This window comes from Pongo abelii, chromosome Y, assembly GCF_028885655.2.
Source record: "Pongo abelii isolate AG06213 chromosome Y, NHGRI_mPonAbe1-v2.0_pri, whole genome shotgun sequence".
Classification (NCBI taxonomy): Eukaryota; Metazoa; Chordata; class Mammalia; order Primates; family Hominidae; genus Pongo; species Pongo abelii.
The window spans coordinates 5,384,351-5,412,278 of record NC_072009.2 but is presented as its reverse complement, the minus strand read 5'-3'; the positions used below and the strand labels follow the sequence as shown (position 1 = coordinate 5,412,278).

General features: G+C 47.7%; 1 protein-coding gene across 1 annotated transcript; it reads right to left on the bottom strand.

The window, feature by feature from the left end:
• Positions 1 to 2: 2 nt before the first annotated feature.
• On the bottom strand, positions 3 to 27,747 carry LOC129053507 (granulocyte-macrophage colony-stimulating factor receptor subunit alpha-like). Its single transcript, XM_063721442.1, has 10 exons — positions 27,666 to 27,747; positions 20,737 to 20,876; positions 18,328 to 18,451; positions 18,081 to 18,210; positions 16,636 to 16,807; positions 12,192 to 12,307; positions 10,726 to 10,755; positions 8,627 to 8,689; positions 4,558 to 4,639; positions 3 to 161 (listed from the first exon to the last, which is right to left on the bottom strand). Exons 1-10 carry the CDS (start codon positions 27,745 to 27,747, stop codon positions 84 to 86), a joined length of 1,017 nt encoding a protein of 338 aa, XP_063577512.1. The 3' UTR covers positions 3 to 83.
• Positions 27,748 to 27,928: the final 181 nt, after the last annotated feature.

The following is a 27,928-nucleotide window of genomic DNA, read 5'->3' as shown; positions in this document are numbered from 1 at the left end:
GCTCACAGCATCATCAACAAGAAAACAGTTCCCCAGTGTCGTGGAGGCAGAGATGTCCATGCCCTTCCTACACCCTCTGGGTCTCAGGTAATTTCCTTCACAGTCAAGACCTCTTCGCGGTAGCCTTTCCCTTCCTCTGGGGCGAATTCCTCCCAGATGATCTGAGAAAAAGGAGGATTCAGGCTGTCAGATCTTCACGAGCTCAGCCTGGGACTCAGTGGGCTGTGCTTATTTTCTTTTTCTCCCTCAAGACAGAGTCTCACTCTGTTGCCCAGGCTGGAGTGCAGTGGTGTAATCTCAGCTCACTGCAACCTAGGCCTCCCGGGTTCAAGCGATTCTCCTGCCTCAGCCTCCTGAGTAGCTGGGATTACAGGTGCCCACCGCCACAAATTTAACTTATTAGATGAGGCCCACCCTTCTCCTTTAGACCTTCGACTGATTAGATGTGGCCCACTCTTCCCCCTTTAGACCTTCGACTGATCAGATTAGGCCCACCCTTCCCCTCTATACCTTTGACTGATTAGATGAGGCCCACCCTTCCCTCTTTAGACTTTTGACTGATTAGATGAGGCCCACCCTTCCCCCTTTAGACCTTTGACTGATTAGATGAGGCCCACCCTTCCCCTATATACCTTCAACTGATTAGATGAGGCCCACCCTTCCCCCTTTAGACCTTCGACTAATTAGATAAGGACCACCCTTCCCCCTATATACCTTCAACTGATTAGATGAGGCCCACCCTTCCCCGTTTAGACTTTTGACTGATTAGATGAGGCCCACCATTCCCCCTTTAGACCTTTGACTGATTAGATGAGGCCCACTGTTCCCTACATACCTTCAACTGATTCGATGAGGCCCATCCTTCCCCCTTTAGACTTTTGACTGACTAGATGAGGCCCACCCTTCCCCCTATATACCTTCGACTGATTAGATAAGGCCCACCCTTCCTGCTTTAGTGGCTACTGGCTAAATTTTGTATTTTCAGTAGAGATGTGGTTTCACCATGTTGGCCAGGCTGGTCTCAAACTCGTGACCTTAAGGTGATCCACTCGCCTCAGCCTCCCAAAGTGTTGGGATGACAGGCGTGAGCCAGTGCGCCTGGCCAGGGGTTTTTCCTGGGGTAAAGATCTGAGACAGATCCACCCGTGCAGCCTCATAGTTGTTGATGAACAGGGTGGCCTTTGGAAGAGCTTGTGAGCATGAAATTTGGGCAGGGTACAGCAGGTGCTAAGCCCTTGGGGCTGACGGAGCTCAGAGAAGGGAAGGTTGAAGCCTGAAGCCGTCATCCTGGCACCTCGATGTGGGGGACCCCGGGGGTCATTGGAAAGCAGGGGCCAGGGAGGAGGCTGGTGTGGGGGTGGAAGGTAATGGAATGACAGATGGCCGGGTCTAGGACGGGGGTGTGCAAGTGGAAACCGGGAGGATGCGGGTCACACAGATCCCTCATCCTCTCTGGGGTCTTGCTCTTAGTCACCCTCTCTGGGGTCTTGCTGTTGAGCCTCTCTCTCGGTCTCTCTGCCTCTTTTCTCTGTCTCCCTCTCTGTCTCTCTTTCCTCCCCCTCTCACCTTCTTCCACCCCCATCTCTGGGTCTCTCTCTATCTCCAGCTTCCTGTGTGTCTACCTCTTTCGGGTTGAGTCTCTCTGTTTCTCTTTCATCTCTTGGTCTCTGTCTCGGATACTTGGCACCAATGATATCTCGGATACCCAGCACCAATGACGTGTCCCTGTGACTAGGCTACAGTCCCCAGTTATTGAATCAAACCATGACTCACGGGCTGCTACGGAGGTGCTCTGTAGATGTCAACTTCACAATCAGCTGATTTCCAGGAAAAAGAGATAGGACTGGAGAATGTGGGTGGGCCTTATCTAATCAGTCAAAGCTCTAAAAGGGGTGGGCCTCATCTAATCAGTTGAAGGTCTAAAGAGGTGTGGGCCTCATCTAATCAGTCCAAGGTCTAAAGGGGGTGGGCCTTGTCTAATTAATAAGCTGAAGGTCTAAAGGGGAAGGAGGGAAGGGTGGGCTTCATGTAATGAGTTGAAGATCTAAACGGGAAGGGTGGGTCTCATCTAATCAGTCAAAGGTCTAAAAAGGGAAAGGTGGGTTTCATCTAATGAGTCGAAGATATATAGGGGGAAAGGTGGGTCTCATCTAATCAATTGAAGATATAAAGGGGGAAGGATGGGCCTCATCTAATCAGTCAAAGGTATGAAGAGGAAGGTGGGCCTCATCTAATTGTTGAAGGGTGGAAGGGGGAAGGGTGGGCCTCATCTAATCAGTTGAAGGTCCAAAGGAGAAGCGTGGGCCTCATCTAATCAGTCGAAGGTAATGGGGGAAGGGTGGGCCTCATCTAATCAGTCAAAAGTCTAAAGGGGGAAGGGTGGGCCTCATCTAATCAGTCGAAGGTATATGGGGAAGGGTGGGCCTCATCTAATCAGTCAAAGGTCTAAAGGAGGAAGGGTGGGCCTCATCTAATCAGTTGAAGGTATATGGGGGAAGGGTGGGCCTCACCTAATCAGTCAGAAGGCTAAAGGGGGAAGGGTATGCCTCATCTAATCAGTCAAAGGTATATAGGGAAGGGTGGGCCTCATCTAATCAGTCAAAAGTCTAACGGGGGAAGGATGGGCCTCATCTAATCAGCCGAAGGTCTAAAGGGGGAAGAGTGGGCCTCATTTAATCAGCTGAAGGTCTAAAGGAGAAGGGTGGGCCTCATCTAATCAGTCAAAGGTCTAAAGAATAAAAGCTGAGGTTCCCCTGACAAGAGTTTTATTTCCTTTTTAAAAATTTCATCTCCTACTCTGAGAATGCAGGACGGTTCTGCCTCTGGGATGCAGCATTAGCCCTGGCCTGACTTTCCAGCCTGCTGGCCTACTGCAACATAAGGCACAGTCCCTGAGCCAGAGAGAGGTGGGTGGGAGAGGAATGCCACTGGGGTCTCGGGGTGCAGGTCACATGGTTCCTCGCACTTGTTCACCCTCTCTGGGCTCTCGCTGAGACTAAGTCCCACTCCTCTGTCTTCCCTGTCTCTCTCGGTGTCGCTGTGTCTCTTTTCTCTGCCTCCCTCTCTGTCTCTTTCCTCCCTCTGTCTCTCTCTTCCACTCCCATCTCTTGGTCTCTGTCTCTTTCTGTCTCTCTCTCTCTCTCTCTCCCCTCTCCGTGTCCACCTATGTCTCTCCCTCTGTTTCTCCCTCTGTCTCTCTGTCTTTTTCTCTTTGTCCCTGTCTCTCTCTCTCCTTCTCCGTCTCCCTCTCTTTTTCTGTCTCTGTGTCTTTCTCTGTGTCTCTCTGTCTTTGTCTCTCTCCCCTCTCTGTGCCTCTGTTCTTCTCTGTCTCTCTCCTCTCCCTGCTGCGGTTGTTTTTTTGTTTTGTTTAGTTTTGTTTTTGATATAGAGTTTTGCTCTTGTTGCCCAGGTTAGAGTGCAATGGAGCGATCTCGGCTCACTGCAACCTCCGCCTCCTGGGTTCAAGTGATTCTCCTGCCTCATCCTCCAGAGTAGGTGGGATTACAGGCATGCACCACCACACCTGGCTAATTTTTGTAATTTTAGTAGAGACAGGGTTTCTCCATGTTGGTCAGGCTGGTCTTGAACTCCCGACCTCAAGTGATCCACCCGCCTTGGCCTCCCAAAGTGCTGGGATGACAGGTGTGAGCCACTGCGCCCAGCCCCCGCCTGGGTCTTTGTGTTTGTTTTTGTCTGTCTCTGTTTCTCCATCTCTGTCTCTCTGATTGTCTTTTTCTCTTCATATGTCTCTGTCTTCCTCTCTGTGTGTGTCTCTCTCTTTCCCTCTCCCTTTTCTCCCTCCTCTCTGTTTCTCTCTCTGTCTGTGTGTCTGCCTTTGTTTCTGTCAGTCTGTCTACCTGTTTCCCTCTCTTTTGTGTCTCCTCATTCTCTTCTATGTTCCTCTCTCTCTCCTCCATCTCTCTCCCTCCATCTTTCTCTGCCTCTGTCTCTTGTCTCTTTATTTCTGCCTCTCCTCTCTACCTTCTTTTTTCTTTTGAGATGGAATCTCACTCTGTCACCCAGGCTGGAGTGCGGTGGTGTGATCTTGGCTCACTGCAACCTCCGCCCCCTGGGTTCAAGACATTCTCCTGCCCCAGCCTCCCGAGTAACTGGGATTACAGGCGTGCACCACTATGCCCAGCTAAGTTTTTGTATTTTTAGCAGAGATGGGGTTTCACCATGTTGGCCAGGCTGGTCTCGAACTTCTGACCTCACGTGATCCACCTGCCTCAACTTCTCAAAGTGCTGGGATGACAGGCGTGAGCCACCATGCCCAGCCCTCTCTACCATCTTCTCCTTTTTTTGACCACTACCCTGCCTCAGTTTCTCCTGATGGAGCTCACAGATACAACCCTGACCCCAATCCAGGAGAAGATCCTGACCCAGACTGACCCGGGAGAAGGCCCAGGAGTGGGATACAGATTCCCGTCTCACCCATGGCGACGCTGTGGTCGCTGCTGGTGGAGAAGCAAGATGGTTGACACTCAGAGGCCATGTCCCACGCTCCCCACTCCCCACTTCCCATCCCAGGTCACCGCTCCACCCATCCCTACCTACCTCGTCTTCCACCTCATGGTTATCATTCAGTTTGTCTTTGATCTGCGGAACTGGCGGGAACAGTTGCTGTATCCTAAGGAACCTGAGACACAGAGAAAAGTGTGAAGAGAATGAACCGCAGGTCACCAGAGTTCCTTCTATCAATGCCCTGTGCCGAGGGATGCTGCGTGCAGGGTGTCTGCTCAACTATGCAAAACAGCTTCACTAAGAATCACCAAGTGACGAAAATCCTAAGGAACTAGGCCGGGTGCAGTGGCTCACGCCTGTAATCCCAGCACTTTGGGAGGCTGAGGTGGGTGTATCACTTGAGGTCAAGAGTTTGAGACCCACCTGGCCAACATGGTGAAACCCCGTCTCTACTGAAAGTACAAAAATTAGCTAAGCATCATGGTGCACACCTGTAAATTCCAGCTACTCAGGAGGCTGAGGCAGGAGAATCGCTTGAACCTGGGAGGTGGAGGATGCAGTGAGCTGAGATTGCACCACTGCACTCCAGCCTGGGCAACAGAGTGAGACTCCATCTCAAAAAAACAAAACAAAACAAAACACCTCCAACCCAGAAACCATGCTCTTCAAGGCTGGTGGGATCAAGGCAGGCGTTTCGCCTCTGCAGCTCAGCCCTTCAACACCAGTGACCTCAGACTCCCTGAAGCTGCCCACAGCTGACTGCCTCTTCCATTCCCATCCCTGTGCCTGAGAGGCTGAGGGAAGATTCTAGAAAGATTCCCTGTGAGCATCACTGTGTATTCCTATAGGATTTCCTGTTCTTTCAGTTCTTTTTGTTTGTTTTGAGACGGAGTCTCACTATCACCCAGGCTGGATTGCAGTGGTGCAATCTCAGCTCACTGGAAGCTCTGCCTCCTGAGTTCAAGCTATTCTCCTACTTCATTCAGCCTCATGAGTAGCTGGGACTACAGGAACGCACCACCATGCTTGGCTAATTTTGTAATTTTAGTAGAGACAGGGTTTCCCCATGTTGGTCAGGCTGGTCTCAAACTCCTGACCTTAGGTGATCCTCCCACCTCAGGCTCCCAGAGTTCTGGGATTACAGGCGTGAGCCACTATGCCTAGCCTAGTTCCTTAAGATTTTCATCATTTGGTGATTTTTTTCTTTTTTTTGAGACGGAGTCTCTTTCTGTCACCCAGACTGGAGTGCAGTGGCATGATCTCCACTCACTGCAAGCTCCGCCTCCCAGGTTCACGCCATTCTCCTGCCTCAGCCTCCCGAGCAGCTGGGACTACAGGCACCCTCCACCACGCCGGGCTAAATTTTTAGTAGAGACGGGGTTTCACCGTGTTAGCCAGGATGGTCTCAATCTCCTGACCTCATGATCCACCCGCCTCAGCTTCCCAAAGTGCTGGGATTATAGGCATAAGCCACCACGCCCGCCCATTTGATGATTCTTAGTGTGTATCTGTGTGGTCCCTGAATCCAATGACAGATGCCCTTCTAAGAGACAGAAGAGGAGACACAGACACACAGGAGGTCACGTGGAGACGGAGGCAGAGACGGCAGTGATGCAGCCACAAGCCCAGGGACGCAGGGAGCCCCCAGGAGCTGGGAAAGGCAGAAAGGATCGTCCCTTAGCGGCAAAGCCACAGGAGACAGGAAGATACCGTAACCTTTGTGCCTGCAGCTGAGCTCTGCGGGGGTCTCACGTCCAGCAAAAACGTGGGGTCCCAAGCAAGTTCTCTGTATTACTGGATGGGTCATGGAACCACCAGGTAGCTTTGCAGACTGTGTTTCTCTCTTTTTATTTATTATTATTATTATTTTTTTGGAGATGGAGTTTCGCTCTTGTTGTCCAGGCTGGAGTGCAACGGGTTGATCTCGGCTCACCGCAACCTCCGCCTCCTGAGTTCCAGCGATTCTCCTGCCTCAGCCTCCTGAGTAGCTGGGATGAGAGGCACCCGCCACCATGCCCAGCTAATTTTGTATTTTTAATAGAGATGGGGTTTCTCCACGTTGGTCAGGCTGGTCTCGAACTCCCGACCTCAGGTGATCCTCCCGCCTCGGCCTCCCAAAGTGCTGGGATGACAGGCGTAAGCCGCCGTTCCTGGCCAAGGCTGTGTTTCTCTTTCTCAGAGACAGAGACTTTGGGGAAAGCTCTTTGCTCCCGGCCTGGCCTGTTTGCCTGGGGGAAGCCCAGGTGTTTCACAGATTACCTTTTAAAGAGGAAGCCGAGGACGATGGCACAGACAAGGGTTCCCACAATCAGGAGCACATAAATGTACACAAAGCTGAGGTTTCGGTCGTCAGAGCCTAGAGAGACATACAGGTTTGCGTCTGCGGTGAATCGTTGATTGACGTGTGAAAGGAAATTAAATCTCTTCGGGTATCCAAATGCATTTAGCCAAAGGGAACAGTCAAGCTGGGAACTGGGACCAGCAAACCTGCCTCCCTCTTTTTGGTTCCTAAGTAAGATGGCTCTGAGATGAAAGGCGACATGCCTGCCCCATGTTTTGCGCACAAGGAAATTTGTGGTGAGCTGTTAAAACTTCGCCACCATGGGCCAGACGTGGTGGCTTATGCCTGTAATCCCAGCACTTTGGGAGGCTGAGGAAGACAGATCACTTGAGGTCAGGAGTTCGAGATCAGCCTAGGCAACATGGTGAAACCTCGTCTCCAAAAACACAAAAATTGGGCCAGGCACGGTGGCTCACACCTGTCATCCCAGCACTTTGGGAGGCCGAGGTGGGTGCATCATCTGAGGATAGGAGTTCGAGACAAGCCTCACTAACATGGTGAAACCCCGTCTCTATTAAAAAAAATACAAAATTAGCCAAGCATAGTGGCGTGTGCCTGTAATCCTATCTACTTGGGAGTCTGAGGCAGGAGAATCGCTTGAACCCGGGAGGCGGAAGTTACAGTGAGCCGAGATCGTGCTGTTGCACTCCAGCCTGGGTGACACAGCGAAACTCCATCTCAAAATAAATAAAGAAATAAAAATAAAATTATTTATTTATTTATTGAGACGGAGTCTCGCTCTGTCACCCAGGCTAGAGTGGAGTGGCGCAATCTTGGCTCACTGCAAGCTCTGCCTCCCGGGTTCACGCCATTCTCCTGCCTCAGCCTCCCAAGTAGCTGGGACTACAGGCGCCCAGCACCATCCCAGGCTAATTTCTGTATTTTTAGTAGAGACAGAGTTTCACCATGTTAGCCAGGATGGTCTCAAACTCCTGACCTCGTGATCCGCCCGCTTCGGCCCCCCAAAGTGCTGGGATTACAGGCATGAGCCACCGCGCCCAGCCTATTTTATTTTATGTGAGACAGACTCTCGCTCTGTTGCCCAGGCTGGAGTGCAATGGCATGATCTGGGCTCACCGCGAACTCTGCCTCCTGGGTTCAAGTGATTCTCCTGCCTCAGCCTCCCACGTAGCTGGGATTACAGGTACCCGCCACTACGCATGGGTAATTTTTGTATTTTTAGTAGAGACCGGGTTTCTCCATGTCTGTCAGGCTGGTCTTGAACTCCTGACCTATAGTGATTTGCCTGCCTTAGCCTCCCAAGGTGCTGGGATGACAGGCGTGAGCCACCATGCCTGGTTAAAATTTTATTTTTTGAAACAGAAATTGTTGGCCAGGTGTGGTGGCAGGTGCCTGTAGTCCCAGCTACCACGGAGGCTGAGGCAGGAGAATCGCTTGAACCTGGGAGGTGGAGGTTGCAGTGAGCCGAGATTGCACCACTGCACTCCAGCCTGGGGGATAGAGCGAGACTCCGTCTCAAAAATAAATACATACATAAATAAATGATTCAGGAGCAACAACTGATATTAACAGAGCTTCAGATGGATAGTTTAGCAAGGGATATTAAGATCCCCAAGTCTGGCATATGCATTGGACAGAGGAGGATACTGAGGGTCAGAGTGACTGCAAGACTTGGTAAATATCCGGCAACAGTACTCACTCTAAAAGCATTTTAGAGGGAGACATTATCTCCTTAGACAGTCACTGGAATATATTCTTAACCCAAGTAGAGGAAAGAGGAATAAAATGGAAAATCAGTAGAACAGGCTGAGCATAAATATTTCAACCATTGGGACATGAAGGTTGAGGCTAAGAGCGGACCCCTGTGAGATCTGCATCCTCCAGTTCAGGGTCCACCGTGTCCACCCCTGGGCCACACTGGCACTAAGTGTCCCATAAACCAAGACTGTAGGGTTACACTGGGTTCATGGAAACTGTACGGTGATGCTAGGGTTGTGAGTGGTTCAACTGTATGTGGGGCAGAGTATGCTGCTGTCTACACTGGATCCAGGTAGACATTGGGCAGGCTCTCCTTCTTGTCTACATTGGGTCTAGGTGGAGGTGGGGCAGGGTCTCCTCCTGTCTACCCTGGGTCCAGGCAGACATGGGTCGTGGGTAGGGGACTGTAGGGTTACACCGGGGGTCATGTGGGGTTACGCTAGGGGTCGTGAGTAGGGGACTGTAGGGTTACGCTGGGAGTCATGTGGGGCAACACTGGGAGTCGTGAGTAGGGGACTGTAGGGTTACGCTGGGGGTCATGTGGGGCAACACTAGGAGTCATAAGTAGGGGACTGTAGGGTTCCACCAGGGGTCATGGGTATGGGACTGTACAGTTACACTAGGGGTGGTGAGTAGGGGACTGTAGGGTTATACCAGGGGTCATGGGTGGGAAACTGTACAGTTACACTAGGGGTCATGGGTAGGGGAATGTAGGGTTCCACCAGGGGATGTGAATAGGGAATTGTAGGGTTCTGCCAGGGGTCATGGGTACGAGACTGCAGGGGTCGTGGGTAGGGGACTGTAGGGTTCTGCCAGAGGTCATGGGTAGGGGACTGTAGGGTTACACTAGAGGTTGTGAGTAGGGGACTGTAGGGTCACACTACAGCTCATGAATAGGGGACTGTAGGGTGTCATGAGTAGGTGTCATGAGTAGGAGACTGTAGGGTTTGTGAGTAGGGGACTGTAGGGTTCCGCCAGGGTTGTGAATAGGGAATTGTAGGGTTCTGCCAGGGGTCATGGGTAGGGAACTGTACGGTTACGCTAGGTTTGGTGAGTAAGGGACTGTAGGGTCATGAGTAGGGGACTGTAGGGTTCGGCCAGGATGGTGAATAGGGAACTGTAGGGTTCTGCCAGAGGTCATGGGTGGGGGACTGTACGGTTACGGTTGGGGTTGTGAGTAGGGGACTGTAGGACCATGCTAGGGCTTGTGAATAGGGGACTGTAGGGTTACTCCAGGGATCATGAGTAGGAGACTGTAGGGGTGATGAGTAGGGGACTGTAGGGTTCTGCCAGGGTGATGAATAGGGAACTGTAGGGTTCTGCCAGGGGTCATGGGTAGGGAACCATACGGTTATGCTAGGTGTGGTGAGTAGGCGACTGTAGGGTTCTGCCAGGGTGGTGAATAGGGAACTGTAGGGTTACACCAGGGGTCATGGGTAGGAGACTAGGGGTCGTGAGTAGCGGACTGTAGGGTTCTGCCAGAGGTCATGGGTGGGGGACTGTACGGTTACGGTAGGGGTTTTGAGTAGCGGACTGTAGGGTCATGCTAGGGCTCATGAATAGGGGACTGTAGGGTTACTCCAGGGGTCATGAGTAGGAGACTGTAGGGATCGTGAGTAGGGGACTGTAGGGTTCTGCCAGGGTGGTGAATAGGGAACCGTAGGATTCTGCCACGGGTCATGGGTACGGAACTTTACGGTTACACTAGGTGTGGTGAGTAGGGGACTGTAGGGTTCTGCCAGGGTGGTGAATAGGGAACTGTAGGGTTATGCCAGGTGTCACGGGTAGGGAACTGTATGATTACGCTAGGTGTGGTGAGCAGGGGACTATAGGGTTATGCCAGGGGTCATGGGTAGGGGACTGTACGGTTATGCTAGGGATTATGAGTAGGGGACTACAGAGGTCATGAGTAGGGGATTGCAGGGTTATGCTAGGTGTGGTGAGTAGGGGATTGTAGGGTTATGCCAGGGCTCATGGGTAGGGTTATGCCAGGGCTCATGGTTACGCTAGGGGTCATGAGTAGGGAACTGTAGGGGTCGTGAGTAGGAGACTGTAGGGTTACTCCGGGGGTCGTGAGTAGGGGACTGTAGGGTTACACTAGGTGTAGTGAGTAGGGGACTGTAGGGTTACACTAGATCTGGTGAAAAGGGGACTGTAGGGTTACGCTGAGGGTCGTCAGTGGGGTCTGTGGTTTCACTTACTAGTAGGTTTTCCGTGCCAGTCTGGCTATTCTAGAAGCAAAACAAAACACAACACAAGGCTCATCGTTTCCATTTCTAAAACACTAGATGGTTCACACAGTGTCTCTCTTGGTGTGAGCACTGAATGGGAAAGAGTCCCTGAGGAGTGGTGGGCAGGTCTCCCTCCATAAACCCCGAATCTAAAAGACAGGTAGAATGAGGAGCTGTAAACACAGAATTCTTCCTGGCCAGATATCTTCCTGTAACCCATCCAGAAAGGTCCCACTGGCGTTGGGGCTCGGTATTCTCCTGTCTTCCAGGTAGATATGGAGCAGGCTCTCCTTGTCTACACTGGGCCCAGATGGTTGTGGGACAAGATCTCCTCTTGTCTACACTGGATCGAGGTGGACGTGGGCCAGGGTCTCTTCCTGTCTACACTGGGTCCAGGTAGTTGTAGGACAAGAGTTCCTCCTGTCTACACTGGGTCTCCATGGAGGTGGCGCAGGGTCTCCTCCTGTCTACACTGGGTGGAGGTGGAGGTAGGATCGGGTCTCCTCCTGTCTACACTGGGTCCAGGTAGACATGGGGCAGGCTCTCCTTCTTGTCTACACTGGGTCCAGGTGGTTGTGGGACAAGATATCCTCTTGTCTACACTGGATCGAGGTGGACGTGAGGCAGGGTCTCTTCCTGTCTACACTGGATCCAGGTAGTTGTGGGACAAGAGCTCCTCCTGTCTACACTAGGTCTATGTGGAGGTGGGGCAGGGTCTCCTCCTGTCTACACTGTGTGGAGGTGGCAGTGGGGTTGGGTCGCCTCCTATCTACACTGGGTCCAGGTAGTTGTGGGACAAGATCTCCTCTTGTCTACACTGGAGCGAGGTGGATGTGAGGCAGTCTCTCTTTCTGTCTTCACTAGGTCCAGGTGGTTGTGGGACAAGAGCTCCTCCTGTCTACACTGGGTCTATGTGGAGGTGGGGCAGGGTCTCCTCCTGTCTACACTGGATGGAGGTGGAGGTGGGGTCGGGTCTCCTCCTGTCTGCACTGGGTCCAGGTAGACATGGGGCAGGGTATCCTTCTGTCTACACTGGGTGTAGATGGAGGTGGGGCAGGGTCTCCTCCTAGCTACACTGGGTCCAGGTAGACATGGGACAGGCTCTCCTTCTTGTCTACACTGCATCCAGCTGGAGGTGGAGCGGACGCTTTCCCTTGCTTGTGGCATCGTCCCCCACACCTCCCGGTCCACTTCCTGGTTCCATGGGTGCAGGATCATCCTTGTCCATCCTCCCTGCAACCTTCTTCAAGGTGGCTTCACAGGCCACAGACCCTTCACCTCTTCCTCCGCTACCCGAAGTGCATTCACCCCAGAGTCACTGCTCACCACCCACCCATCCTTCCCCCAGGCCACTTCCCTGGGATTCCCAGGCTCCTGTGTGGGTGTGTCCTGTACGCCTCCCTCCTGGTGCCCAGCCCTGGGGAGCTCTCACCGGCCTTTCTGTGGACGTCCAGCTGGTACTGAAAGTCCAGGTACGATAGCTTCTGATAAGTCCTGGGCTATTTCCACTGTATGAGGCAGTGCGTCGTGTTGCAACGTACAGTGACATTGCCCGGAGGGTTGAATCGTTCTGCAATGAGGGCGCAGGACACACCCCTGAACCAGAAAGGTCCTGTCTACACTGGGTCCAGGTGGAGGTGGGACAGGGTCTCCCCCTGTCTACACTCAGTCCAGATGGACACAGAGTAGGGACACCTCTTTGTCTACACTGGGTCCAGGTGGAGGTGGAGTAGGGAAACCTCTTTATCTACACTGGGTCCAGGTGGACCTGGAGTAGGAACACCTCTTTGACTACACTGGGTCCAAGTGGAGGTGGGGCAGGGTATCCTCTTGTCTACACTGGGTCCAGGTGGAGGTGGTGCAGAGTCTTCTCCTGTCTACGCTGGGTGCAGGTGGAGGTAGGGCAGGGTCCCCTCCTGTCTACACTCGGTCCAGGTGGAGGTGGACTAGGGACACCTCTTTGTTGACACTGTGTCCAGGTGGAGGTGGAGTAGGGACACCTCTTTGTCTACACTGGGTCCAGGTGGAGGTGGAATAGGGACACCTCTTTGACTACACTGGGTCCAGGTAGAGATGCGGCAGGGTCTCCTCCTGTCTACACTGGGTCCAGGTGGAGGTGGTGCAGAGTCTCCTCCTGTCTACACTGGGTCCAGGTGGATATGGAGTAGAGACACCTCTTTGTCTACACTGGGTCCAGGTGGAGGTGGGGCAGGGTCTCCTCCTGTCTACACTGGGTCCAGGTGGATATGGAGTAGAGACACCTCTTTGTCTACACTGGGTCTAGGTGGAGGTGGGGCAGAGTCTTCTCCTATCTACACTGGGTTCAGATGCAGGTGTGGCACAGTCTCCTCCTGCCTACACTGTGTCCAGGTGGAGGTGGTGCAGAGTCTCTTCCTGTCTACACTGGGTCCAGGTGGAGGTGGGGCAGAGTCTTCTCCTGTCTACACTGGGTCCAGGTGGATATGGAGTAAAGACACCTCTTTGTCTACACTGGGTCCAGGTGGAGGTGGGGCAGAGTCTTCTCCTATTTATACTGGGTTCAGGTGCAGGTGTGGCACGGTCTCCTCCTGTCTACACTGGGTCCAGGTGGAGGTGGTGCAGGGTCTCCTCCTGTCTACACTGGGTCCAGGTGGATATGGAGGACAGACACCACTTTGTCTACACTGGGTCCAGGTGGAGGTGGAGTAGGAACACCTCCTTGTCTACACTGAGTCCAGGTGGAGATGGGGCAGGGTCTCCTCCCGTCTACACTGGGTCCAGGTGGATGTGGAGTACAAACACCTCTTTGTCTACACTGGGTCCAGGAGGAGGTGGGGCAGGGTCTCCTGTCTACACTGGGTCCACGTGGAGGTGGTGCAGAGTCTCCTCCTGTCTATACTGGGTCCAGGTGGATATGGAGTAGGAACACCTCTTTATGTACACTGAGTCCAGGTGGAGATGGGGCAGGGTCTCCTCCTGACTACACTGGGTCCAGGTGGATATGGAGTAGAGACACCTCTTTGTCTACACTGGGTCCAGGTGGAGGTGGGGCAGGGTCTCCTCCTGTCTACACTGGGTCCAGATAAACGTGGAGTAGGGACACCTCTTTGTCTACTCTGTGTGGGGAAAAGAAAGAGAGATCCAGGGGATGGGTGACATAGCTCACGCCTGTAATCCTAGCACTCTGGGAGGCTGAGGTGGGCGGATCACGAGGTCAGGAGATTGAGACCATCCTGGCTAACACGCTGAAACCCCATCTCTACTAAAAATCCAAAAAAATTAGCCGAGTGTGGTGGCGGGCGCCTGTCGCCCCAGCTACTCAGGAGGCTGAGGGAGGAGAATAGCATGAACCTGGGAGGCGGAGCTTGCAGTGAGCCAAGATCGCGACACTGCACTCCAGCCTGGGTGGGCGACAGAGTGAGACTCTGTCTCAGAAAAACAAAAACAAAAAAAAAAAAAAGAAAGAAAGAAAAAAAGGAAAAGTGATCAGACTGTTACTGTGTCTATGTAGAAAAGGAAGGTAAGAAACTCCATTTTGATCTGTATTTTGAACCATTGTTTGGCCTTGAGATGCTGTTAATCTGTAACTTTAGCTCCAACCTTGTGCTCACAGAAACATGTATGGAATCAAGTTTGAAGGGATTTAGGGCTGTGCAGGATGTGCCTTGTTAACAATATGTTTGCAGACAGTATGCTTGGTAAAAGTCATCGCCATTCTCCATTAACCAGGGACACAATGCCCTGCGGAAAGCTGCAGGGACCTCTGTCCAAGAAAGCCTGGGTATTGTCCAAGGTTTTCCCCGACTGAGACAGCCTGAGATATGGCCTCGTGGGAATGGAAAAACCTGACTGTCCCCCAGCCCGACACCCATAAAGGGTCTGTGCTGAGAAGGATTAGTAAAAGAGGAAGTCCTCTTGCGGTTGAGATAAGAGGAAGCCCTCCGTCTCCTGCATGCTCCTGGGAATGGAATGTCTCAATGTAAAACCCGATCATACATTCGTTCTGTTCTGACAGGAGAAAACCACCCTGTGGCTGGAGGTGAGATATGCTGGTGGCAATACTGATCTGTTACTCTTTGCTACACTGAGATGTTTGGGTGGTGAGAAGCATAAACCTGGCCTGCGTGCACATCCAGGCATAGTAGCTTCCCTTGAACTTATTTGTGACACAGATTCCTTTGCTCACATGTTTTCCTGCTGACCTCCTAGCCACTATCACCCTGTCCTCCTGCCACATTCCTCTTGCCGAGATAGTGAAAATAGTAATCAATAAATACTGAGGGAACTCAGAGACAGGTGCTGGTGCCGGTGCCAGTCCTCCGTATGCTGAGTGCCGGCCCCCTGGGCTTACAGTTCTTTCTCTATACTTTGTCTCTGTGTCTTATTTCTTTTCTCAGTCTCTCGTCCCACCTGACGAGATATACTCACAGGTTTAGAGGGGCTGGCCCCTTTCACACTGGGTCCAGGTAGAGGTGGGGCAGTGTCTCCTCCTGTCTACACTGGGTCCAGGTGGAGGTGGTGCAGTCTCCTCCTGTCTACACTGGGTCCAGGTGGACGTGGAGTAGAGACACCTCCTTGTCTACACTGGGTCCAGTTGGAGGTGGTGCAGGGTCTCCTCCTGTCTACACTGGGTCCAGGTGGAGGTGGACTAGGGACACATCTTTGTCTACACTGGGTCCAGGTGGAGGTGGTGCAGGGTATCTTTCTGTCTACACTGGGTCCAAGTGGAGGTGGGGCAGCTACCAGGTACAGGAGAGATACCCAGTGGGGCAGGCGGTCCAGGGTGGGAGGTGGGGATGGGCTCAATGGGCAGGAGTCACACTTCTGTGAGACTTCTAAGCCTGAAGAGGCTGGGAACGTCCAACGGGATGAAGGAGTCCATGGGTGGGATGCGGTGGGCTTGGGAAGAGGACAGTGTGTGGGCATATGGGGCTGGCTCCAAGAGGCCAGACAGGAGTGGGGCACTGGGACATGAAGAGATGTTGGTGAGGAAGAAATGAACAAAAAGAGGAAGGAAAGAGGAAAGAAGTGAAGGTGAAGGAAGGAGAGGAAGAAGGAAGGAAGGAAGAAGGGAGGGAGAGAGGGAGGGAGGGAAGGAAGGAGGGAGGGAGGAAGGAAGGAAGGGAAGGAAGGAAGGAAGGAAAGGAGGAAGGAAAGAAAGAAAGAAGGGAAGAAAGAAGGCAGAAAGGCAGGAAGGAAGGAAAGAAGGAAGGAGAGAAAGAGGGAGGTCAGGTGTGTTGGCTGACACCTGTAATCCCAGCACTTTGGGAGACTGAGGCCAGCCCGGCCAAGATGGTGCAACACCGTCTCTACTAAAAATATAAAAATTAGCTGGGCATAGTGGCGGGCACCTGTAATCCAAGCTACTAAGAAGGCTGAGACAGGAGAATCGCTTGAACCTGGGAGGCAGAGGTTGCAGTGAGCTGAGATTGCACCACTGCCCTCCAGCCTGGGCAACAGAGTGAGACTGTATCTCAAAAAGAGGAAAGTTAAATCGGCTCAGTTCTAATTTGTTACTTTTTTTTTTGTTTGTTTGCTTGCTTGTTTTTGAGACAGAGTCTTGCTCTGTCACTCAAGCTGGAGTGCAGTGGCACAATCTCACCTCACTGCAATGCCCACCTCCTAGGTTCAAGTGATTCTCCTCAGCCTCCCGAGTAGCTGGGATTACAGGCATGTGCCACCATGCCCGGCTAATTTTTGTATTTTTAGTAGAGATGGGGTTTCCCCATGTTGGTCAGGCTGGTCTCGAACATCTGATCTCAGGTGATTGGCCTGCCTCGGCCTCCCAAAGTGCTAGGATTACAGGTGTGCGCCATCACACCTGGCCTCAGTTACACAGATTTTGAGGCGAATTCCATTTCACCTATAAACAATAGGAAAATCATATGTGTTATTCTCACCTATTTTCTTTGTGTCCAAAAGTGAATCTAAGAATTGGATGCCGATTTCTCGGCTGGTTCCATTAACCAGAAAGTAATTGCAAGACGTTAGTCCTGACAGGCTATCCAGGTGACATCCCACATGGGTTCCCGAGTCTTGTATGTAATAAGGACACCGGATCTCCCTTTTTCTCCTGAAAGATTAGAAAGTGTTCAGAGAGCAATCAGGAAAACAAAACAAAACACAAAATACAAAACAAAACAAAAACAAACATAAAACAAAAACACAAAACAAAAACACAAAAACACAAAACAAGAAAACACACACAAAAAAACACAAAACAAAACAAAAACAAATACAAAACAAAACAAAAACACAAAACAAAACAAAAACATGAAAACACAAAACAAAAAACACAAAAACACAAGAAAAAACAAAAAACACAAAACAAAACAAAAACACAATAACACAAAACAAAACAAAAACACAAAACACAAAACAAAACAAAAACACAAAAGACACAAAAACATGAAACAAAACAAAAACAAACACAAAACAAAACAAAAAACACAAAACAAAACAAAAAAACACAAAACAAAGCAAAAAAGCAAAAACACAAAAACACAAAACGAAAACAAACACAAAACAAAACACAAAAACACAAAACATAACCCCCAAAACACAAAACAACACAAAAACATGGAACAAAAAAAACAAAAACACAAAACAAAAGAAAAACACAAAAACACAAAACAAAACAAAACTAAAAAATACAAAAACACAAAACAAAACAACAAGCCCAGTGCGGTGGCTTACGCCTGTAATCCCAGAACTTTGGGAGGCCAAGGTGGGCGGATCACTTGAGGTCAGGAGTTCAAGACCAGCCTGGCCAGCATGGTGAAACCCCGTCTCTACTAAAAATACAAAAATTAGATGGGTGTGATGGAGTGCACCTGTAGTCCCAGCTACTCGGGAGGCTGAGGCAGGAGAATCGCTTGAACCCGGGAGGGAGGCACAAGTTGCAGGGAGCTGAGATCACACCACTACACTCCAGCATGGGTGATAGAGCAAGACTCTGTCTCTAAATAAATATATAGAGCCTGGTGTGGTGGCTCATGCCTGTAATTCCAGCACTTCGGGAGGCCAAGGCAGGCAGATCACTTCAGGTCAGGACTTCGAAAACAACCTGGGCAACATGACGAAACCCAGTCTCTACTAAAAATACAAAATTTAGCTGGATGTGGTGGCGGGCGCCTGTAATCCCAGCTACCTGGGAAGCTGAGGCAGGAAAATTGCTTGAACCCAGGAGGTCAAGGTTGCAGTGAGCTGAGATGGTGTCATTGCACTCCAGCCTGGGCAACAGAGCAAGATCATGTCTTAAAAAAAGAAAAAGAAAAAAAAAACTAGCGTGATTTTTCTCCCGTCCCTGCATTCCTCATAATTCTTCACATGAGGTGAACACTTACTTTGAGTTTTGTATGTACAAAAAATACTGGACGTCACGGAGGGCCATTGAACCCCTTGCCCAGGTACAGTTCATGAAATCCACATTGTAGATGAAACAGGGGAAATTCTGAGCAGCGGTACCCTCCCTTCCTGGGAAGAGGCAGAAACAAAATAATTTTCACTCCGAAGCTCAACGGGATGTACTTTGATGCTGGCGGGATGGTGATGGGTAGTGCTGTAAACAGATCTCTGAGCTGTCCTGCTTACCTGAGTTTGGATAAAGCAGTTTTTGCTGAAATCCTCTTTGACTGGTATTCACGTGAACCTCAAATATGACTCCTCCATGTAGACGAATTTCACGAAACGTGCACGAACATTCGTTGTTACTGAGCTGAAGAGTTGCAACCAGACAGAGCCGATTAGGAAACAACCTTCTGTCTCCTACCACTCTTCAGGCTGGAGTGCGGTGGCACGATCTCGGCTCACTGCAACCTGCGCCTCCCAGGTTCAAGTGATTCTCTTGCCTCAGCCTCCCGAGTAGCTTGGATTACAGACACCTGCCACCACACCCAGCTAATTTGTGTATTTGAAGTAGAGACAGGGTTTCACCATGTTGGCGAGGCTGGTCTCAAACTCCTAACCTCAGGTGATCCACCTACCTCACCCCCGCAAAGTGCTGGGATTACAGGAGTGAGCCTCCACGCCCGGCCATGGTATTGGTTTTTACCTGGATTTGGCGACGCACGCCTGCCTCCCTTTGTGAAATCATCCCCCTACGCTTCCTCCGAGGAATCTGAGTGGATATGCCGAATACCAGCTTGCAGGTGAAAACTCAATCTTACACTCTAGCAGTGCTAAAAGTATCAGACTAGAGGCCAGGTGCAGTGGCTAACACCTGTAATCCCAGCACTTTGGGAGGCTGAGGCGGGTAGATCACTTGAGGTCTGGAGTTTGAGACCAGCCTGGCCAACATGGTGAAACCCCATCTCTACTAAAAATACAAAAATTAGCCAGGTGTGATGGCAGGTACCTGTAATCCCAGCTACTTGGGAGGCTGAGGCAGGAGAATCTCTTGAACCTGGGAGGCACCGGTTGCAGTGAGCTGAGATCACTCCCCTGCACTCCAGCCTGGGCAACAGACAGAGACTCCATCCCCCCCAAAAAAGGATCGGACACAGTGGCTCACACCTGTAATGCCAGCACTTTGGGAGGCCAAGGCGGGAGGATCACTTGAGGTCAGGAGTTTGAGACCAGCCTGGCCAACAACCCCGTCTCTACCAAAAATTACAAAAATTAGCCAGGTGTGATGGCAGGCACCTGTAATACCAGCTACTCAGGAGGCTGAGGCAGGAGATCTCTTGAACCTGGGAGCCAGAGTTTGCAGTGAGCTGAGATCACGCCACTGCACTCCAGCCTGGGCAACAGACGAGACTCCATCCCAAAAAATAAAGGTCGGACACGGTGGCTCACACCTGTAATGCCAGCACTTTGGGAGGGCAATGTGGGGCAGATCATGAGGTCAGGAGTTCGAGACCAGCCTGACCAACATGGTGAAACCCTGTCTCTACTAAAAATACAAAAAATATCCGGGCATGGTGGCAGGTGCCTGTAATCCCAGCTACTCAGGAGGCTGAGATAGGAGAATCGCTTGAACCCAGGAGGTGGAGGTTGCAGTGAGCCAAGATCACACCAGTGCATTCCAGCCTGGGCAACAGAAGTGAAACTCCATCTCAAAATTAAAAAAAAGTATGTCATCTGGGGTCACATAGTAAGACCACCCATCCATCCATGTAACATCTATCTATAGAATTGATTATCAATCTCCCAATCATCTATTATCACCTATCAGTCAATAAATCATCTATCACCTATCTATCGATCATCTATATTTCTCTCTTCCTCTCCCTCCTCTTCTATACTCTCTTTTTCTGTGTTTCTCCCTCCTTCCCTCCCCTCTCCCCACTCTTCTGTCTCTGTCTCCTGTGTTCCAAAAACCCTGACCTTAATCCCTTGGGGGACCAGGATGGTGACACACTGACAAAGTCACTGACACTTTCTCCACCCTTCTTCCACCACAGACCCAGACGCACATCCAACTGCATTTGTCAGGATTTCTCTTCCCTTGGGGTAAAATACGTTCTTGGGCTAAAATATGGTAAAATATGCTCCGCCTCAGGGAATCAGGCTCCGGTACACCTTGTGGACATGAGCCAACAGCACTTTCTCAGTCCCCCTGAGATTGTGGCTCTGACATTTCTCCAAATACCACACGTGTTTGTGGCCCTCTCACTTTAATTTAATTTAATTTATTATTATTATTTTTTGAGACAGAGTTTTGCTCTTGCTGCCCAGGCTGGAGTGTAATGGCGCCATCTCAGCTCACCGCAACCTCCGCCTCCTGAGTTCGAGTAATTCTCCTGCCCTCAGCCTCCTGAGCAGCTGGGATTACAGGCATGCACCAGCACGCCTGGCTAATTTTGTATTTTAGTAGAGACGAGGTTTCACCATGTTGGTCAGGCTGGTCTCGAACTCCTGACCTCAGGTGATCCACCCGCCTCCGTCTCCCAAAGTGCTGGGATTACAGGCCTGAGCCACCGCACCTGGCTGGCCATGTTGCTTTTAACTCAGAAAGGTCTGTGTAAAGGACAGGGGTTGAGCATGGGAAATTTGTCTCACCCTGGGTTCCACGACTCTATTCTTGTCAATTAAGAAACATCTGCTAAAGGTTGTATTTTCTTGGCAGTCCCAGCTTAAATTCATCGTCCTGGAGTCAAACGTCACAATGAGACTAGAGGCTGGTACCACTGTTCTCGGATCTGCAAGGAGCGGGCACTGGATTCAGAATTTCCTCTTTTTGTGTTTTCTTTTCCTTTTTGGTTTTTTTTTTGAGACGGAGTCTGGCTCTGTTGCCCAGGCTGGAGTGCAATAGCACGATCTTGGCTTACTGCAAGCTCCGCCACCCGGGTTCAAGTGATTCTCATACCTCAGCCTCCTGAGTAGTTGGGATTACAGGCGTGCACCACCACACCAGGCTAATTTTTGTATTTTTAGTAGAGATGGGGTTTCACCATGTTGGTCAGGCTTGTCTCGAACTCCCGACCTCAGGTGATCTACCCACCTCGGTCTCCCAAAGTGCTGGGATTACAGGCGTGAGCCACCACGCCCGTCCGGCCCTGTTTTCTCTCCTCTCACTCGGCTCTAGGAGGTGAAGTTCAGAGCTGGAGCCTGCTGACTTTCCTCTGTCACTCACGTGGTCCCAGGACGTCCCACATCCTCAGGTATCTGTTCCTCCCTTGTCCATCTTCCCTCCTTTTCTCAGCCCCCTTGCTGTTTCTGAAAAAGGAGATTTCTACTTCAGAAATACTCAAACATCACCTGAAGACTGGGGGTGGTGGCTCATGCCTCTAATCCCAGCACCTTGGGAGGCTGGGGCAAAAAGCTGACTTGAGCCCAGTAGGTTGAGATCTGTCTGCAACATAGCAAGATTACATCTCTTAAAAAAAAACAATTTTTTAAAAAAATTTAAATTAGGCAGGCATGCTGGTGCACGTCTATAGTCCCAGTTTGCTGCTTCTCCACGTGGAGATGTTTACTGCAGAAATCATCAAAAACTGGCCGGGTGCGGTGGCTCACGCCTGCAATCCCAGCACTTTGGGAGGCTGAGGTGGATAGATCACCGGAGGTCAGGAGTTCGAGACCAGCCTGGCCAACATGGTGAAACCCTGTCTCTACTAAAGATACAAAAAAATTAGGTGGACATGGTGGTGGGTGCCTGTAATCCCAGCTACTCAGGAGGCTGAGGCAGGAGAATCAGTTGAACCTGGGAGGTGGAGGCTGCAGTGAGCCAAGATCGCGCCACTGCACTCCAGGCTGGGAGACAAAGCAAGACTCCATCTCAAAAAAAAAATAAAAATAAAAATAAAAAACCAGTCTTGGCAACATAGCAAGATCCCATCTCTATTAAAAAAAAAAAAAAATTAAATTAACTTGGCGTGGTGGTGTATTTCTGTAGTCCCAGCTACTTGGGAGGCTGAAGTGGGAGGATACTTGATCCCAGAAAGTTGAGGCTGCAGTGAGCCGAGATCGCGCCACTGCACTCCAGCATGGGTGACAGAGCGAGACCCTGTCTCAAAAAAAAAAAAAAAAAAGAGAGAGAGAGAGAAAGAAAACCGCTTGAATGAGAACAGGAAAAGGCTCCTTATCCACAGTGATGTGGCTCTGAACACGCTTCCCAAATTATGGAATCTTGGCAGTTTAAAATAAAGCCGAAGGAATTTGAGAAAATTGCAGAAACAGAAAGCTGTCTTTGTCTGTCTTCCCTGAACCAGGTCACAAAAACTTGGAAATATTTTCCTGAAGCAGACCCTCACACCCTCAGTGAAGAGGGTCCCTCCCGGAAATGCAAATCAAAACCACAATGAGCTGTCATTCCACACCAGTCACAATGGCTATTATTAAGAAGTCAAAAAGCAAGAGGCTGGGTGTCGTGGCTCACAGCTGTGATCCCAGCACTTTGGGAGGCCGAGGCAGGGGATCACCTGAGGCCAGGAGTTTGAGACCAGCCTGGCCAACATGAAAAAACCCGTCTCTATTAAAAATACAAAAATTAGCTGGGCATGGTGGCAGGCACCTGTAATCCCAGCACTTTGGGGGCCAAGGCAGGTGGATCACCTGAGGCCAGGAGTTTGAGACCAGCCTGGACAACATGACAAAACCCCATCTCTACTAAAAATACAAAAAATTAGCTGGGCCTCGTGGCAGGCACCTGTAATCCCAGCTACTTGGGAGGCTGAGGCAGGAGAATCGCTTGAACCGGGAGGCTGAGTTTGCAGTGAGCTGAGATTCAGCCATTGCACTCCAGCCTGGGCAACAAGAGGGAGACTCTGAAAAGAAAGAAAGAAAGAGAAAAATAAAGACAGACAGACAGACAAAGAAAGAAAGAAAGAGAAGGGATGGAGGGAGGGAGGGAAGGAAGGAAAGAAAAAACAATGGAAGGAAGAGAGAGGGAAGGAGGAAAGGAAGGTAGGAAGAAGGAAGGAAAGAAAGAAAGGAAGAAAGAAGGAAGGAAAGAAAGAAATAATGGAAGGAAGAAAGAGAGGGAAGGAGGGAAGGAAGAAAGAAAGAAAGAAAAAAAAGAAAAAGAAAGAAAGAGAGAAAGAAAGATCCTTTAGGAGGTACCCAGAAAAAGGTATTGTTATATAGAAGATGACAGCTCCATGCATGTTATTGCCCCTGAAGACCTTCTAGTGGGGGACAATGTGTGGAGGTAGAAGACAGTGATATTGGTAATCCTGACCCTATGTAGGCCAAGGCTAAAGTGTGTGTCTGTGTCTTAGTTTTTAACAAAAAATTTCAAAAGTAAAAAAAAAAAATAAAAAACATTAAACATAGAAAAAAGCATATAGAATAAGAAAATAAATAGAGAAAATATTTTTGTACAGCTATACAATGTGTCTGTGTTTTAAGCTAAGTGTTATTACAAAAGAGTTAAGAAGTTAAAATGCTGGAATAAGTACTTAAGTACCCCTTTTAAGGTGTAAGCTCTCCTGTACAATCAAAAGTACTCATTCTACCTTTATAAATTTAAAATTTTATAAGGTAAAAACTTACAGTAAGCTAAGGTAAATTTATTACTGAAGAAAGAAAAATACGTTTTCATAAATTTAGTGTAGTCTAAGTGTACAGTGGTCATAGAGCCTAAAGTAGTATACAGTAATGTTCTAGGCATTCACATTCACTCACCATTCACTCACTCACTAAGAACAACTTCCGGTCATGCAAGCTACATTCATGGTAACTGCGCTATCCAGATACATCATTTTTAATCTATTATACTATATATTCACTGTACCTTTTCTATATTTTGATATGTTTAGATACACAACTACTTACATTGTGTTACAATTACCTACAGTATTTAGTACAATAACATGCTGTACAGGTTCATAGTCTAGGAACAAATAGTTTATACTACATAGCTTAGGTGTATAGTAGGCTATACCACCTAGGTTTTTGTAAGTACACTCTATGATGTTTGCAAGACAACAAAACCCTCAAATGACATATTTGTGAGTATATTTCCCCATTGTTAAGCAATGCATGTCTATATTTCACAGATTCTCAGTAAAGGGCATGGTTTCTGGGACTTATTGAAGAAGATAGTGGTAAAGATAGATATTTAATATGTAAATGACAAAGCCATTACAATATCCATATCTCCCTAAATCTTTGTATTTCTTTCACTAATGTATGCCATAAAAGTTCTAGCATCTTAACATCATTGAATAAAAGCCTTCACAAGTCCAAGTTTCAATTAACCAATGAAATAAATTCTTGAGTCATTTCCAGTTCACTTTAATATATGTCATCTCGAATTTTTGCTTGGTGTATCCATACCAGTAAATTGAGACTAGCCCAGTAATTTATAATATCCTACTTGCTTCCAGACCAGAGATTCCCTCAGAATCTACTCTTGCAAATATTTCCCCAATTTCTGAAACACTTTTGGAATACATTGTATTTCTTTCTAGGTCTGACTTAGCACTTTTGCTTCAGAGCATACCCTTGTCTAAGGTTGTTTATAGTTCTATAGCAAATAAAGAATGGTTGTGATGAGACTTGAGGAGAATATGTATCTACTTGCAAAACAGCTGCCTGAGTTAATGTTATTATATTGTCTTAACGTAAGTAAAGCCTAGTCTCTTCAAGGGCAGATGGAGAGTCAGGTTCCAGCAGCAAGGGAACATCAGGGAGACTTGAAAGTCTAAGTCTCTTATATCTTTTTCATCTTTAGATTTCTTTTTAAAAGGCATTCACATTCAATTCCTAAAGTCCCACTACTTTCCAATGGATGCTATAAATTTTACATCTGAAACTTAACAATCTATGAATTAAATTTTCATCGCAATTTTACAAATATTGCAGTTAATTTGGGGTCCTATTTTTAGATATGTTGCTTCTGATGTTATAAGAAATAAGAGATTGTTTTTTAAGGCTGACATATAAACCCTCTGTTCATTTGACTGTCACTTGAGCTAATTATTTAAAGTCCTGAATTTTAATTTTAATTTTCTTGTTGTAAACTCTCTTGTGCAATCAGAAGTACCTATTCCACCTTTCAAGTCCAGGGGTCTTTAATATTAAAATACTTGTCAAGTTAGTCAGTGGTATCAAATGACAGGCACTAGTCACATGTGTCTATTTAAGTATAAAATTTAATCATAATGAAATGAAATAAAATTAAGACTTTGTTCCCTAGTTTCACTTGCTGTATTTAAAATGCTCAATAGCCACCAGCAGCTATTGGCTACTATATTGGACAGGACAAATAGATTATTTAAATCAATGCAGACAGTTATATTAGTATTTCCCTGGAGACCTAGGTGCTTATATGTACCAGATACGCATATCCAGTATATTCATAATATTGAATTTAATTGCCAAAAACCTGGAAACATCCCAATTACTCAGGACAGGAGAATGGACAAATAAAATTAGTGAAAATTGATGAACTATGGATACACACCACTTGATGAATCTTAGCAACAAAATAATGAACAAAAAAGGATGAGAAACAACATACATACATTATACTTTATAACCATGGGAATAAAATATCAGTTAGTGATGCATCACTGGTGTTAAAATGATAGTGAAAAGAAGGAAACTATTACCAAAATATTAAGATAAGTTAAGGAAGGCATTCAAATTAATAAGGAATAAATTGAAACTTTCTGGCAGGTGGTTGATATTGTTTTTGACTTAAATGGAGGTTCCATGAGTGTTTGTTTAATAACTATTGGTAGAAATATCTTTTAAAATATGTATATTATATTTTAAAATAACTTATGCTGAAATAAAACCTAGAAAAAAGTATTTCAATGAGAGTTAAGGAATTATGGGCCCTGTTACACCCCTGGTAAGAGCACAGCAACTTTTCTCTTAAATTGCTTTCCACTTAGAATGGAATAGAATAGAATTGAATCTGGATATTTGTAGTCCTATATCATTCTCACTCTGTAGGAACCATAGAGGATTATCAAACACAGAATCTTAACTGGTATTCTTACTATATAACTTGCTTTAATATTAGCATGAGGAAAAGAATTACTGACAATATGATAATATAATAATAAAATATTTTCAGACCCTTTTAACTTAAAAAACTCAGAAAATGGGATTAGTAGCAAAACTTCATAATACCTGACAATGATGGAATTTCTATATGGTTCTTTCACATATTCATTGTAGGTAAAATGATGAAAAATATGGAATACATGTGTGCCCATTTTTCCTGAACTCCTGTGATTTTCTCTCTTTTCATTATTCTTTTTAATTGAGACAAGGTTTTTCCCTGTTGCCCGGGATGGAGTGCAGTGGCACCATCACAGCTCACTACAGCCTGGACTTCCTGGGCTCAAGTGATCCTCCTGCTTCAGCCTCCTGAGTGAGACTACAGGCATGCACCACCATGCCTGGATAACTTCTTTATTTTTTATTTTTAGTTGAGACAAGGTCTTGATATGTTGTCCAGGATGGTATCAGTTTCCTGGCCGTAAGTTATTTTCCTGCATCAGCCTCCCAAAGTGTTGGGATTACAGGCATGAGCCGCTGCACCTGGCACACATTTTTCTGATTACTAGCAATTTGACATTCATGTTCACGTGTTATTATTATCTCTGAATCTGGCAACTCAACATACTGTGTATGGTTAGTGTGGATTTTATATAATCATTATTAGAAATGTTTAATCCTTTATTTTATGTGTGTTGGTATATATATATGTGTGTTGAAGATAATTTTAAATTTACAGCTTGACTATTTTACAAAACTTTAAATAACTTTATATATATATATTCATATTAGTTGGATTATGGTACATAGAAATAGGACATTCCAGATTAAAAGAAATATTCATTTTGCTCAATATATATCTTACTCAAGAGCATATTTAAACAGATCATTCCTGGGAGGGAATAAAATATAGCTCCTATATCTTTCTATGCTATGCATTCTTCTCTGGGTTGTGTTAATGTTTAGTTTGGATATGCCAAACAGCCAAAAATTAACAATAATTCTAAGAGATTTAAGACTACTGGGACAGGAATTTAGATTTAGGTAAAGATTGACCAAAAAATGAAGGAGGGGGAGAGGCTGGAGGCTGTTGGAATCATTCTCATCAGACACTTGAATCAGGAAGAGTTTTTATGGCTTTAAGAAGTCAGTAACAGAGCTGAAATCTTCACTCCTTCAAATTCCTTCATTCTGGTTAGGGTGGCAGGGACAGTCCACCTGATGAAAAGCTTGACTCTTCTGGGTTGAACAACTTCATTGTTTCATCTGTTGGATTGGTTGTGAAATCTGTGAGATATTATGTCATATTTACATATTAGTAGTTGGAAAAAATTGAAGAAACGATGTGATATAGCTAATTAATTTTATCAACTTGAATGATCCAATAAATTGTTGTACAGGGTCTGGAAGGGAGGGGATGTTGTAAATATCAGATGAGCCATGCATTTCTTCTTATGAAGGGGGTCTATGAAGATAAGGTTTGTGTTACTTTCTTGCATATTAGAAGATGTCTTACAGAAATTAATAGATACCCTGTAGCTCCTCCAGTTTCTGATTGGTTAGGACGACAGTACTGGTGTTGATATTGCAAAAAATATCAGGAATGAAAGCCATAGGTCATGGGAAATTGGATTTGGGGTAGAGACAAGTAGCACTTTTATGTATAAATTTCACAGGACTAATATAATATGAATTAGTCATGTTGTTTTCAAGAGAGACCTACATTGTTTGGCCATTGTTACAATATAATGCAAGGAGGTTCACTAATGGATCTGGATAAGATGGGATTGGTAAG

Bases quoted from the DNA above. Each gene is read 5' to 3' on its own strand.
- LOC129053507 (XM_063721442.1), bottom strand. From the start codon at position 27,747: ATGGCTTTCATTCCTGATATTTTTTGCAATATCAACACCAGTACTGTC. The intron at 8,690-10,725 runs GTAAGTGAAACC...TGGGACACTTAG, and splicing joins CTGGCACGGAAAACCTACTA to TGCCAGTGTGGCCCAGGGGT. The intron at 4,640-8,626 runs GTCCGCTCTTAG...TCTGTGTCTCAG, and splicing joins AGGATGCAGATCTCACAGGG to GTTCCTTAGGATACAGCAAC.